This window comes from Marmota monax, unplaced genomic scaffold (genome assembly GCF_021218885.2).
Source record: "Marmota monax isolate L192 unplaced genomic scaffold, Marmota_monax_Labrador192_F-V1.1 WCK01_AAM20220418_F8-fsc00092, whole genome shotgun sequence".
Lineage (NCBI taxonomy): Eukaryota > Metazoa > Chordata > Mammalia > Rodentia > Sciuridae > Marmota > Marmota monax.
Window position 1 is genome coordinate 3,500,530 of NW_026692583.1, and position 14,826 is coordinate 3,515,355.

Sequence of the window (14,826 nt, forward strand, 5' to 3'; positions counted from 1 at the left end):
CACTGAGCCAGGAGCCTGTATGTTCAGAGGAAGGAATCTAGGGTTGTCTTTTTGATGACTTAAACAAGAGCTAGTAAATTCTAACCCAGGGCACCCGACCTGGCTCTTGAATCCAGCAGTGCCCTTGTGAGGTGATTGGTTTTGTCTCTCTGCCACACTTGTCACACAACAGCTCACTTTTTTGAGTAAACTGTGGCATGTTTTTATATGAGAGGTTTTGCCCCAGGACAGTTGCAGATTTTCTTGGTCATGGGAGCAGATACATAAGGAGATCTGGTTTATCTAAAATGACAGCTTAAGTACTTACCAATTTAAAATTATGAATAGGTTGGCACATGATTGAGGGCAGAGTTCAGAGCAATTTGAACAACTGGATATATCAGGTTCTTTCCTAAATAGTGGTATCCAAGAATTGAAATGTAAAGCATGTGTCAGATTTGCAAAGAGCCCCAGCTGTCTTTAGAGGACTGCTTGCTCTTTGTCACTCTGCTAGTGATGGCCACAAATGACAAGTGTTCTTTAATAGCATCAGAGTCACCAGGGATTCTTGATGTTGTTTTAAAGGTTTTTCTGTCTGTTTTGTCTTGTCCATGATCCCACCATCTACCAGAGATCACCACCGTGTGTGTGTGTAAAGCTGTATATCATTTGAGTCAAGAGTGTGTTCAGGGCAATTGTGAGGTTTATGGATGTATACCTGGGGGCTGTGTATAGAAAGTGCACGTGTGTGGATTCATCAGGAGGAGCTGGGTTTGGGAGATGCAGGCCTTTGTGTGCACTTGTGTCTGATGTTGTCATGTGTTGTGTATGTGACATCATTCACATACCATAAAACTTACCTGTCTGTGTGTATGCTGGGATCGAATCCAGACCCAGTGCTTGCTCACCACATGCTCTACCTCTGAACTAAAGCCCCAAACTTGCCATTTTGAAGTACAGTTCAGTGTGGTTTTTTTTTAAATATTTTTTTTTTTGGTTGTAGATGGACACAGTATCTTTATTTATTTTTATGTGGTGCTGAGGATCAAACTCAGTGCCTCACACATGCTAGGTAAGTGCTCTGCCACTGAGCCCCAGCCCAGCTCAGTGGTTTTTAGGATATTCACAAGGTCATGCCACCATTACCATTTTCCAATTCTAGAATATTTTCATCACCCTAGAAGAAACCCCCTGTGCTCATTAGCAGTCACTTCCCTTCTTTCCAATTCTCTCCCCTGGCCCTGGCAACCACCATTCTACTTTTTTGTCTTTATGGATTTGCCTGTTTGGACATTTCATATAAATGGAATAATATAATATGGATAGCCTTTGCTGTTTGGCTTCTTAGCATGTTTTTGAGATATATCTGTATTGTAGCGTGTAATTCATCATCATTACAGTATATGCCATTTTTATGGATGAATAATTTTTCCTCAGAAAGACCACATTTATCTATTCCTTAGATAGTTCATTTGGGTTGTTTTCAGTTTTTAGCTATCATAAACAGGCAGCTGGGAACATTCATTTAGGAGTTTTTGTGTGAACATGTTTTCAGAGGTAATAATTTTTCAAGTTTGGATCCTAGCCTCCTCTAGTGTTTTCCTTTTGAAATGTGTACATCATGCCTGTACATGGGAATATCTGTATTTTTGCAAGTGAGGAATTAACCTGTGCGTATCATTCAGTAGCAAGCCTTCCCAACTTGGCAGTCTAGATCTTCAGAGGTTCATTTCAATTTTGTTGTTGTTATTTTAACCCTTGGTTATGGAATGTAGTGTCTCTAATAATCCAGTTCTTTGCTTTGCAGGTCTTTATCACTATCCAATCCATTGTCATCCAGTCTCTAAATAAAACATTGACCCCACTGGAACACACTGACGTGCTGTGGCCGACTCTCGTGGGCTCTGGGCAGGAGAAAATCTGCATTCACGTTGTTCTCGAGGTAGGCGCCCAGTGTGGCCTGGCAAGCTCTGCTTGTGTGTGACAGGCTCCAGCCAAGTGCCTTGGGTAGGGCATCTGAACTCCTCCAGAGTGGGTGCCGCTCACTCTGTGTTGGCATTTTTCTTGGCTTGGCCTCCTGCTTGCTTTTATGCTGGTATCAGAGGGTGTTTGTCACACAAACCCAGCGACTTGCAAGAATCATCAAAGTTTCGCTGCTGCTGCTCTTGCCTTGGTGTGTTGCCAGAGGTGAGCTGCTGGTTCCATTCTACTTGGACCAGCTGACTTGGAATCTTACAGAAGTCAGGCAGAGTCTCAGGTGACCCCATCCATGGGGCTGATACCAAGGGAACACCTCCTGTAATCCAGTTGGACAACAGAAAAGTTGCAAGAGATGGGAAAGGATTTTCTCCCTATGGATATGCGAGTTATTGATATAGTTAGTGAGATGCAGTGGAGACAGGTGTATTTGGAGTACCCTTCTGTTTTAGGTAAAGTACAGCCTCACATACACAGAGAAAGGTGAGATAATGAAAGCCGCTGTCTCATTCCTTCTGGGGACAGTGAGCAGTGCGGTGATTCCCCTGCAGCAGAAGTTTGAGATTCACTTCACTCAGGTAAGTTTGACCAATTTTGTTTAAGTATTTAAGTACCAACTTAAGAACTCCTAACTGCTTAGACAAAATCAGTTTAGAAGTCTTGCTGCATCTGACCATTTGCACTGAAGGGCTGTGTGAGGCCTGTGAGGTTTGTAATGCAGCCAAGCAGGGTCCTTGCAGTAAGGAATAAGGCTGCCGTCAGCCTCAGCTTGTTCTTTTGCAGCCTGGTGCACTCCCACACCCGGCAGATATATTTATAGTTCTGAGTAGGGGGAGAAATTCTTTAATTGGTTGGCAATTATGAAAGGCATTTCATTTTCTCCCTGTTGTTTTCTTATTAAAATGAGGATCATCTGGGGGCATTTCTTCATTGTCTTTCAGCAAGGTACAAAGCCGGTTCCTCTCAGTGGAAACCCTGGTTATGTTGTGGGGCTCCCGGTAGCTGCTGGGTTTCAGCCTCAGAAGGGATATCCTTTTTGCTTCTGTGGGGGTTGATGTCCCTGTCCACATGCCTGGGCCATGCTCCTCTTTACTGCTGAGGTCCTGTGGTAGGAGAGACCTGGCAGGGCCAGAGCTTCCTCAGGACAGCCCTGTGTGCGTGCGTGTGTGTCTGTCAGTCTGTCTGTCGGTCGGTAGGTCGGTCAGTCTGTCTGACTCTCTGTCTCTCTTTCTGGCTGTATAGCCAGAGGAGCTGAGCGGAGACAGCAGGGCTTGGAGAAGTGCTGGTGTTTTGAAACTGAAATCTTCAGATGGAAAAGTTGATGTTTGGATGCATTTAATTTTACATTTAAACAGAGGCTCTTAAACAAGCTTAATGATTTTGAAAATTTGGATTTAATTTTGAAGGGCAGTTTCTGAGGATTTATTTTTCCTGAGGAACACAGTTATAACTATTTCGCCCCTTCCTGGGAAATAACTGTCAACATCCCCGCAGCCTAGAGAAGGGAGTTTGGGAAACTCTCACATCCCTTGTCACAGGGACACCATCTTCTGACTGACGGGAAACAAGGCTGCTCTAGCACCAGGCGACTGTCCCTTAACTGTCTGTGAATGTCCGGGATCATTCAGACAACAAATAGATATGGACAACTCACGATCCTCCGCAGCTCGGCTGAGCAGGACTGCTTAGCTGTTGAGGGGACCCGGACCCCAGTGTTGTTTGGCTACAACATGCAGTCTGGCTGCAAGCTACGGTGAGAGAGTGACCTGTTTCTCTTTGAACTTGTTTGTGTTGATCAGAAAACAGAACATTCCCACTCTTCCCCATTTTAAGCATACCTCTGCCTCAGCAGATGAGCGCATATGAAAGCCACCATAGTTTATTATCATTATTAATGAATAGAAGCAAAATGATCACAACCATTTTTCTTACCAAATATGGCAGACTAAAAATGGCAAAGTTTTGTGTGTTTCATGTTCAAGGTCAGATGCACCTGAGTTCAGAGCAAAAACGTTCTCTCGCTAGTCCTTCCCATGTTTCTGAATTTTAATGTGCACAGCACAAGAAAAACAGTGAAAGGAAGGCTGAATGTGATCTCTTTTTAATTTATCTTTTTATTATCAAATATATGTACATCATATGAAATGTCAATCAGATCTGTACAACTTGTTATAAAACCAGCGGTTCTTTTTTTATGTATATTTTTTAGTTGTCAATGGACCTTTATTTTGTTTATTTCTATGTGGTGCTGAGAATCGAACCCAGTGCCTCAAAAGTGCTAGGCAAGCACTTGGCCCCTGAGCCGCAACCCCAGCCCAAAACCAGCAGTTCCTACTCTCATTTGCTCCATCCCAGATGCAATCCTGTTCAACCCTTCTAGCTGGGTTTTTGGGAATCCACCTCCAGATCTTTAAATAATCTGCACATAATGTATTTATTGATTTTTGGGGGGGCTTTCTAAATTTTTTTATTGCGTCCTCCCTCTGGAAGAAGGAGGCTTGGCTCTTTTCCCTTCGCCCTGTGCCCCACCACCCACACACCTGCCGAATCTCCTCAGGGTCATTTTGTCATTATTCTGGTTTGGCTACCATTCACCATTTACATTGTTCTGATCCCCTTAGACTGGATTTCTCAAAGGGGGTCCATGGAATACTATTCTATAAGATGTCCGAAGGCATAGGTCTATGATTTAGTAAGTTTGGGAAATACCATATTATAGTTAAAACCGTGATTCTTTCCTATAGGACTTCTCAGAGGCTTTCATATGCCAATATGCTTCAGAAGGGACAGGGGGACATAGGGAGGCAATGTGTCCTCAACTTTTGTCCACAGCACCCTTCCCATACAGAGAATTGTAACACAATTTGAGAAACATGGTTTTGGAGCGTCTCCATTGCCAGGATTCTGCAAAGTTAGGGACACTTTGGCTTGTGTCCAATTATCTCCCTCTGGGAAGTGAGAAAATAAACTGGAGAGGGATGTGTATCATTGAAGCTTTTGGGGCTGGGGATATAGCTCAGTTGGTAGAGCGCTTGCCTTGCATGCACAAGGCCCTGGGCTCAATCCCCAGTACACACACAAAAAAAAAAAAAAAAAAGAAGAAGAAAGAAAGAACAATAGGAACTCCTAAATCAGAAAACAAAAGTGATAAAGGAAAAAAAAAGTGAAGCTTTTAAACATTGGTGGATGACTGTTGCCTCTTTTTCCTTCCCAAAGACTGACCAGCGCCCTCCCGTGTAGGTTAGTGGCACGGAAGGTAAAGGACCTGCTGAAGGGCCAGGGCTTCCCAGATTACGTGGCCCCATTTGGAAATTCCCAGGCCCAGGATGCGCTGGACTGGGTGCCTGTCCACTTTGCCACCCTGTCATCCAACGTGAAGGTAAAGGGGAGGAGTTGAAGGCTGTCTGCTTGCAGTCCCTTTTTTTAAAAAATATATATATTAAAAATTTATAAATAAATACTTATATATTTATTTGTATATGGTACTGAGAATCGAACCCAGTGCCTCACACATGCCAGAAAAGTACTCTACCACTGAGCCCCAGCCCCTGCTTGCAGTCCCTTTTACTTCTGGGTGGGGTGACAGGCAGCCGGGGCTATCCTTGTGAAGAAGATGGGGTGCTCTGTTATCAGATTGGCCTGGATATTGAATACTGCTTGGCCCTTGTTGGCATTGTCATGATAAGTCAGCAATTTCATGGGCTTGAGCCTATTTCCCCTTCTGTGGGATGGGAATCATGGTATAGACCTCATGGGGTTGTTGAGAGGGTTAAATGAGGCCCTTGGCAGGGTACCTAGTGTCCCTATATAAACTGAAACCTTGACAGTCACCATCTTATTACTCCAGGTGGAGCATCTCTGATCCCAAACTCAGAAATTCTAAGTACTCCAAAATCTGAAACATTTTGAATACCAACGTTACTATGCAAGTGGCAAATTCCACACCTGGCCTCATGTGATGGTCACAGTCAAAACCGAACACACTAATTGCCAGATATGGTGACACTTGCCTGTGATCCCAGTGACTAGGGAAGTGGAGACAGGAGGAGAACAAGTTCCAGGCTAGATTCAGCAGTTTATGGAGTCCCTGTCTCAAAGTAAAAGGCAATTTAAAGGAGGTGTAGGCCAGGGGTAGAGTTCAACCCAGCAAAGTACTGATAGGGAGGTAGGTAGGGAGGGAGTCAGCACCAGTCTGTCTATGTGTATATGAAACAAGTTCACATTTGGGCTTGGGCCTTGTCGCCAAGAAATCTCACTCAGGCACATGCAGATATACCAAAATCTGAAAAACAAAAAACAAAAAAAAACCACTTTGGGTCCCAAGCATTTTAGATAAGGGACGATCGACCTGTACCATTATTGTGGGTACTGCACATGCCCTCCCCAGAATGGGGACCGTCTCAGCCTTCCTCCGTCCTCCCAGCTGTCCCATCCATGTTCCCTGGTCTATAGAGGCAGCCCACAGGAGTGCTTTCAATTCCAAAGTTCCCCAAGGAGTTTAATGGAAGTTGACATCCTACAAATAGGTTCCTGGTCACATGTGACTCTTCCACCCACTGTTTTCTTTTGTCTTAGCAAAGTGTGGGCTGTGCCTCATGGAGGCGTGCTCCCCATCTTCTGCCCTAATTGCCCAGCTATTTCTTGTCATGCTTTCTTCAGGCCCCTCATTACCAGCTTTGCATATTTATAGCATGGGCATAATGGGGTGAGGAGGCTCACAGCTCTGACCCCGCCCTCCCTCAGCAGAGACCCAGGATCACTCCGTGCCTGCTGCTCAGCTGCTCAGCCTTGGCTAAGCTCAGCTGCCTAGTGAACCCTGCAAATCGCTCCTGGCTTCTTGGTGCTGGGTGTAGACACCCAGTTATTACTGCCCCTCCAGCGGGAAGACCCTGGGTGGGAGCAGAGGCAGCCATGCGTGGGGAAGCAGCCCTGCCTGGGGCTGTGTGGGTCCTGAGCCTTCAGCTGGGCTGGGGCACATTTATACCAACTAAGCAGGAAAACAAGTGGAAGGAGCTGGGGTCCCTGCCAAGCTTGGTTCACACCAGTGGCGACTGCTGCAACGTCTCCTCAGAGCAGAGTGTCAGTGAGGATGGCAGGGTTTCTAAAAGGCAATTCCAAGCTAAGGAATTCCATTCAGGACTTACAGCAGGTACCAAATTCAGCAGGCTTGTAGCTCTCCATGCCCTGAGAGATGCAGTTAGAAATATGTTTTTATCATGGAAAAATCTCCAACACACAGGAAAATAGCATAAAACAGTGGGATCCCCATCTACCCCTCAGGCAGCTTCCATAGTTATCAGATTTGCCAACTGAAAAAACTTTAAAGGCAGGAGAAAGGTCTGGCAGGCCCACTTGCCCCTTTTTCTCTTGGGGCTGACCAAGCAAAGGTCCTGGGGCAGAGGAAGCTTCCAGCCTGAGCCAGGGCATCTGGACTGTGGCCCCCGTGCTCTCAGTGCAGAAGATGTGTTGCTAATATCTTTGACAACACACATTGCCTGAGTACCCAATGTCACATCTTAATTGCTAATGATAGAGTTAAATAAATAAGAAGAATTCTCACATTTCCTCTCCTTTCCCAACCCCCTGTTCTGGGGTCAACCCCAGGGCCTGGTAACTATTAGCTCTCTCAGCCCTTTTTATTTTGAGAAGGCCTTCGCTGAGTTGCCCAGGCTGGCCTTGAACTCTTGATCCGCCTGCCATAGTCTCCCAAGTAGCCTCTCGGTGCATTCAACATGCTGTGCAATGGAGCTTCATGGTCTCCCCCTTCCTCCTCTCCTCTGGCTAGTTTCTCTCCCACATTCTGAGGTAGATATAGATGCCCTTAAGTCCCTGAATGTCCCACCACTGGGGAGCAAGATGGCCACAACTCCCAGCGCTGCCGGCCTCTCCAGAACCAGCAGGGAGGCAGAGGTGATACGCTATTTTTGGAGCATCGAGTACTTTAATAATATGTGCTCTTCAAAGCTGTTTTTATCTGAACTTCTAGAGTCTATTCATTCTCTTGTTCAGAACATTTTGTAATATGTGGGACATTTTGTAATTAAAACTTTGAACTGCAGATTAAGTTTCACTTGGAGTTGTGTAATATTCAGATTGATTAATGGAGCTATGTTTTGCAGGATTCCTGCCAGCTTCCAGTGGCTTTGGTTATAGAGGTGAAGTGGACTAAGTACGGGTCCCTCCTGAACCCACAGGCCAGAATAGTCAATGTAACTGCAAATCTCATCTCCTCCTCCTTTCCTGAGGTAGGCCTGATGGAGTTTAAAGGTTCAGGTTGGGTCTGGGGTGTATCTCAGTGGTAGAGCCCTTGCCTAGTGTGGGGAGGCCCTGGCTGTGATGCCCAGCCCTGCAAAGCAGAACACAACAGAAGAGAGTTTAAGACAAATCCAGACAAAACTCAAGTATGACAGGTAAAATTTATTACTTGGTAAAAAGAGATTAGCTTTTAAACAATCTGGATTGTTAAAACAATTTTGCTGTGGTTATTTACTTAGAGGGAGAAACCCACTGACAAAGATTTTATTTACATTAGCAGTCTTGTTTAATCTTTTTTTATAATCATTATTTTTAAGGTAGACACAATATCTTTATTTTATTTTTCTGGGGTGCTGAGGATCGAACCCAGTGCCTCATGCATGCCAGGTGAGTGTGCTACCACTTGAGCCACAACCCCAGCCCCTAGATTTAATCTTTAAAACCCTCATGAAAATGGATTGTTGATCGTGGTGTGTCAGGTGAGGACAGCCGGGGTAAACTCTGCCTGTCAGCCGAGGCAGTAGCCGAGGGACCCCAGTGAACCTGCCATCTTCATGAACTGACAGGAGTCATGGCGTGAGGAAGAGGAGGAAAGAGGTCTCATTTTGTCCTGGCCACACACTGGAGGGGGGGTCTTGCTTCTGACTCTTTATTACAGACCAGCGCCGGAAATGAAAGGACGGTTCTCATTTCCACTGCGGTTACTTTTGCGGCTGTGTCTGCACCTGCAGAGGCGGGCTTCAGAGCGCGGCCAGCCATCAACGCCAGGCTGCCCTTTAACTACTTCTTCCCATTTGCTTGACGTAAGTGGTCCCTGGAGGAAACCGAGCCCCACCTCGGTCTGAGGTCTTTTCCTCTGGAACGCGTGCACGTGGGGCCGCAAGTCCCTCAGAGGCGTCCCACTTCCTCACGCCTCCCACGCCTTGGTGTTGCCCCCACACCAACTCGCTGCCCCGGACCAGCTTCCAGCTTTCTTGTCCCCTTCTGGAAGTTTCACTCTGCTTGGTTTGGATTTAGAGTTGGTCATAGATGGAAGTGGTCTTGGGGGCCGGGGCGGTGGAAAAAACAGCCCTTGCAGCAGCCCACTCGGGGATCTCTCCAGTTCTTCCAGCCCTGCTTTAATGAGAGTTATTTTTAAAATGTTCATTGTTTCTAGCTCAGGTTTTCTTTCAAGTCCTATTGAGCTAAGTACAAAAATAGCAAAATACTGTATAAAATCATGCAAGTCGGGTGCAGAGCCTCAAGAGGGACTCTTAAGAGATCATGTGAATTACAGGGCAGCCTTGGGTCTAATTGCCACCCTGCACCAGGCCCTGCCAGAGCTGGCTCTCCAGCTGGTGGGCTGCGTGGGAGGCCCCGGGGCGGGCAGGACAGGGAGGCGGCTCAGGGGAGAGGTTATTGTATACGTTAATTGTAGGTCATTGAGAACCGTGCTGTCAGGTGGCAGAACGCTGGATACCGCAGAGGAGGGTCCTGGGTACCTGGAATGACATCCCCGTGGTGACAGCAGAAGACTCTAGAACAGCGTGGGAATAAAAAGGACCTTTCTAGGATGGGCTGGAGGCTAAGGCGGCTGCTTTTCTTTTTCTTTCAGAGTGAAAGGACATGCCGGTCCCAGCATAATCATGTGAAATTTGAAAACTGTACATTAGATGAGATTAAATTTTATATACAACTAGTCATCATCCAACGTGTCATATTTAAGCCAAGAGTGCAGTGTCCAACATGAGGAAACAGTCTGATCTGGCTGCTGTGCGTGGCAGGGTGGCAGCTCTTGGGTCATACCGAGGAAGAACGGCCTCCGGTGGTTGCGTCCAACACAGACCCGGTGGGACCCATGGGCGAGGCACTGACCCAAGCCCCTCACCACGTGACCAGGCAAGGTGGTCACTCTTGGGCACGGGCCAGCCCAGGGAGGCAGGGTCCTCTCTGGGGCCGGGCTGGGGGAATCTAATTCACCTCGCTGAGAAGCCCGTGCTGCCTCAGGAGCTTGTTGAGTCTTTCAATTTCTTGTTCCTGTTGCAAAAGCAGACAGAGGGACTTTCTGAGCCTCTGTAGGGATGTGACAAAGAGCCAGTGAGCCCCAGGGACACAGATACGAATGGGAGCTACACTCCTTGTGGAATTCAGGCTACTGAGGCGACTGCCAGAGTCAGGAGGGTCCCCAAGCTGCAGCAGTGACAGCAGCAGGCAGGTGACTCAGGGCAGGGGTGGCCGAGCCGAATCTGAAAGGATGGGAATGCGCGAGGGAAGGGCGCTCCCGGCCCCCCAGGAGCAGAAGCACCATGCCGAGGTGGGAACTGCAAGTGGATGTTGTCCCCAGGTCTTACCTTCTCAGAGCAGCTAAATTCAAGGTGTTGGATTTTGGCGACCAGCTGAATATTCATCTGTTTTAACCTTAAGAGCTGCCGTTCTGAACGTGTCTTGACCGAGATGATTATCCCTGAAAATGGGGAGTCACAGGATTCTAGTTTAACCACTGGGGGGTGGAGAAGTGATTTCTACATGTATAGAGTTGGGAAGAATGACAGTGGTAGTCATCACAGAGTGGCCTCCGAACTAAGAGGGCCAGGTATTCCCTTGGGAGCCTCCGTTTCCGGGTGTGTGGTGTCTCCTCGGCTCATGTGGCTGAGAGCTCTTCTAAAATAGCCATAACCACGAAGCTCCTTATCCAGAACCTGTCCAGGACAGTGGCCCTGGTCCATGGCAGTGGGTGCTGACATGCCATAGGAGCCCCTCATGGTCAACCCTCAGCAGAAGCAGTGATGACCGAGCCTCCACTCTGCCCCTGGACAGAATCCAGGCTCTGTCCTTCCCGGGTTTTGCTCTCAACGCTAAATCTACACTTGCTGGTGACCAGCCGCCCCCACCCCGCCCACATCTGCTGCAGCCAGTTTCCCTGCAGGTCCTGCTGGAGCTCAGGGGGCTGTGGCCATACAGGACTCACCAGGCCACCAAGGGAAGCGGCTCCATGCAGAAGGCCTGTCCCTCCCTTAGCGCCCTGAACCACGGCCCATCCGTTCAGGGATTCCCAAACCTAGGCTGGACACCTGGAGAGCTTCCGAGGTAGACCTTCACCCAAGCTTATCAGGCCTTCTGCTGCAGACTGTTTTAAAAAGGTCTGAAGGTGACCACTGTGGCAGGTACACAGGCAGGCCATTAAGCAACCGGCCAGCTGTGGTCACTCTCCACGTAAAATCCCTTGGCCTGAAGCGCCTGTGCACAGGGTGTGTGGGGAGAGGGCTCTTCTCGAGACAGGCACAGAGCGGCTCCTTGAGCTCCCAGAGCCCATCTCTGGATCTCTGGTGGGTCATCAACACCACTCAAAGGCTACCACATGCTGTGACCTCCTCAGAGCTCAATTCCTGCATCCCTGCTGGATGGTGCCTCCTGGGTGGCCTGGCTGGGGTGGGCTTTTCTTAGGAGACACCCAGTTTAGAACCGAGATGCCCTGGGAAAAGCCTGGAGAGATTCCCTGGGCCTTAGCCTAACCCTTTCCATGAATCAATCTTTTGGGATGGTACCGTTGAACTTGGGGGCCACTGAGCCTCATCCCCAGCCCTAGTTTGTATTTTATTTAGAGACAGGGTCTCACTGAGTTGCTTAGCACCTCGCTTTTGCTGAGGCTGACTTTGAACTCATGTTCCTCCTGCCTCAGCCTCCTGAGCTGCTGGGGATTACAGGTGTGTGCCATCATGCCCGGTTCCATGGATATCCATGAACCTTTTTTTTGTGTGTGGTACTGGGGATTGGACCCAGGACCTTGTGCATGCGAGGCAAGCACTCTGCCAACTGAGTTGTAGTCCCAATATCTTTTGATAATCATGAAAACAGCCCGAAGGAGAGAGGTGGTTCCCAGAACAGGTATCCTGGTCTCACTCTGGCCTCTGAAGTGGCAGTCAGTGGCCAAGTCGCATGCTGCCCCATGTTTTTCTGGACTTCTGGGAGGAGGCAGGGGCTGTGATGGAGACTATGTGTATGTGAGCTCAGGCTCCTGGGGTGACTAAACAGCTGGCCTTGGCACCCTCTGTCCTGTGCCCTCTGCAACCCAAGGGTGCTGGGTACCTACCATTGATGATCCGGGCCACCCGCCATAGCCTGAGCAGGATCAGCAGGCCCAGAGCCTCAAACTCATGCTCCCAGAACAGGAGGACTATGTCGAGGATGAAGGAGACCACCACCACGACAGCATCCAGGATCTCAAACTTGTGGTGAAAGAATTCCAGGCGGAAGACGAAGATTTTAAAGAAAATCTCCATCATAAAGAAGATCAAGATGGCGATGCTCATGTAGTGGAACACCTGGAGGGGAGGAAGAGCCACAGTCAGGAGATGGTGCCACTGGCCACAGGGCAGGTCACAGAGACTGACCTTGAGTACCCCTGCTAGTTACCAGAGGGAGAATTCACTGGGCTGACAAATACTGAACTCCCAGCCCAGGTGCTGTGCTGAGGGTCACTGGCATGGCAGGTGGGCAATGCCAGAATTCAGAGTCCACCCCCCACCCCGCCCCTGCAGCTTGGCAGCCCCACTGCTAGGAACACACCCCAGGGCAAAGCTTGTGCATGCTCAACGACATGTCATGGGGTGTTTACAGCAGTGGTTCGCAGAACCTGCGATCTTTGCCTTGTCTGTGAACAATGTCAGCGTCATTGGGACCACCCAGCAAGTTCTCATGGCACTCCATAGACATCCTGCTCCACTGTTAGGGCCTGGGCAGAGCCACCCACATGAGCCCACCGGGAAAGACCACCACGGTGGGGGCAAGTGAAGAGGGTCCCCAGATCTCAGTTATGAACACCTCACTAGGGAAACAACCTCTGGCTCTGGAGCAGAGGACATAGTAAGTGAGCTGGGCTCCGTGTGCCAGGAAGGACATGCACAGGCTTAAGGGTGTCATGTCAAAAGGACACAGTAGTCAGCCTGAAGAGGCTCACAGCGGCCAAATTTGGGACAATTTGAACATCAGAAAAGCTGACCGAGATTGACTAACACACTGAATAAAAATCTCAGGTCCACGGCGGGGCAGGCACACAGGCTTCAAAGACAGCGCCTGGTTATGGAAGGGTGGCCATTACTAAGGGTGGGGGAGAGAAGGAACTAGAAAATCACATTCTGTACCCCTCAGTGTTCACTGCTCGGGCAAGGGTCATGCCTCTAGGGAAGGGGACATTTGTGTTGTACCAAAGTATCACTAGGCAGGCTATTTATAACTGCAAAGGGACACATGTCCCTGGACAGTAGTATGGTCCAGCATTTACTGCCTAAATTGAAAGATCTAGCTGAGTATCGCTGAGTGGGAGACCCAGCTTTATGTGGAACTCCTGAAGGCGCCACATAAAGAATGTGTCCCATGAGAACACTTGCTGATGGAGCCTCTGGACCTAGGGAACCAACTAATGGGTCTCTTTGTCCGGATTTATCCAGACTTACCTAGAACCTCTGACAGCCTACAGGACAACTGACTGGACAATTCAAAAAGTCAGTATCATGAGGAGGGGAGAAGGCCGAGTGCTGGCTCTATGTTACAGAGGACATCTTGGGACAAGCGAGGAGATTCAAGTGGTAATGATATATCTGCTGACCACTGAATCGGGTCTGACGGTTCTGCAGGGCAGGTGAAAGACCTTATTCCTACACTGCTGAAGTGTTCAAGGGGGAAGTGTCGCTACATCTGTGACTTATTTTCAAATGGCCAGGCAGAAATACCTGTGCCCGTGTGGATGTATACTGATGAAGGAAATTGCGTATTGGCCATTTTTCATAATTACAAAATTTTGGGAAAAGACAGTATGGCAGATATGTTATTGATCCTATTAAGAAAGTGGGAGAACTGGGCAAGGTGGTGCACGCTTGTGATCCCATCAGCTTGGGAGGCTGAGGCAGGAGGATCTCCAGTTCAAAGCCAGCCTCATCAAAAACGATGTGCTAGGCAACTCAGAGAGACTCTGTCTCTAAATAAAATATTTTTTAAAAGGCTGGGATATGGCTCAGAGGTTCAATGCCCCTGACTTCAATCCCTGGCACAAAAACAAAAAAAATAAAAAAAAAAACAAAAACAAAAGCCAGAAAGTGGGCGAGAGAAGGTACTCCTCAGGCTAGGGATGTGGCTCAGTGGTAGCGCGCTCGTCTGGCATGCGTGAGGCACTGGGTTCAATCCTAAGCACCACATAAAAGTAAAAGATATTGTGGGGGCTAGGGTTGTGGCTCAAATGGTAGAGTGCTCGCTTAGCAAGTATGAGGCACTGGGTTTGATCCTCAGCACCATATAAAAATAAAATGAAGATATTGTATCCATCTAAAACTAAAAAATAAATATTTAATTTTTTAAAAATAAAGATATTGTTCCACCTAAAACCAAAAAATAAATATTAAAAAAAAAAGGTACACCTCCTTCCTTGCAGACCAGGCCGGCCTAGGTGACAACAGAACGGAGTTGCCTCTGCCCTTTTACCACTTATAAAGATAGGCATTTAATAGGGATTCCATTTTTCCCCCAGAAAGCACATGGGGAGATGTCTTTGAGGCTTGGATTTCCTCCTGTGTTTCCACTGCCTGTTGGGTGAACATCTGGGTCGGGCTCAGCCTTTAGTGGATGTCACTGAAGGGACCAGGA

At 48.1% G+C, this 14,826-nt stretch overlaps 2 protein-coding genes across 4 annotated transcripts in view; one reads left to right on the forward strand and one right to left on the reverse strand.

The window, feature by feature from the left end:
- The window catches only part of Tctn1 (tectonic family member 1), a 28,381-nt gene extending 18,492 nt beyond the window's left edge, over positions 1 to 9,889 (forward strand). The window contains exons 8-15 of one of the 2 annotated variants that reach the window (XM_046446167.1): positions 1,787 to 1,921; positions 2,409 to 2,534; positions 2,898 to 2,983; positions 3,569 to 3,709; positions 5,173 to 5,335; positions 8,076 to 8,201; positions 8,870 to 9,014; positions 9,629 to 9,889. In XM_046446167.1, coding sequence (XP_046302123.1) covers positions 1,787 to 1,921; positions 2,409 to 2,534; positions 2,898 to 2,983; positions 3,569 to 3,709; positions 5,173 to 5,335; positions 8,076 to 8,201; positions 8,870 to 9,013 — 921 coding nt within the window. In that variant the 3' untranslated portion in view covers position 9,014; positions 9,629 to 9,889. The remainder of the gene's footprint in view (positions 1 to 1,786; positions 1,922 to 2,408; positions 2,535 to 2,897; positions 2,984 to 3,568; positions 3,710 to 5,172; positions 5,336 to 8,075; positions 8,202 to 8,869; positions 9,015 to 9,628) is intronic. The other variant, XM_046446166.1, reaches the window with a different exon arrangement.
- Hvcn1 (hydrogen voltage gated channel 1) overlaps positions 8,354 to 14,826 on the reverse strand; it is a 30,280-nt gene continuing 23,807 nt past the window's right edge. For both annotated transcript variants that reach the window (XM_046446169.2, XM_046446170.2), the window contains 3 exons: positions 12,281 to 12,512; positions 10,542 to 10,654; positions 8,354 to 10,227 (listed from right to left, as the gene is read on the reverse strand). In XM_046446169.2, coding sequence (XP_046302125.1) covers positions 10,162 to 10,227; positions 10,542 to 10,654; positions 12,281 to 12,512 — 411 coding nt within the window. In that variant the 3' untranslated portion in view covers positions 8,354 to 10,161. The remainder of the gene's footprint in view (positions 10,228 to 10,541; positions 10,655 to 12,280; positions 12,513 to 14,826) is intronic.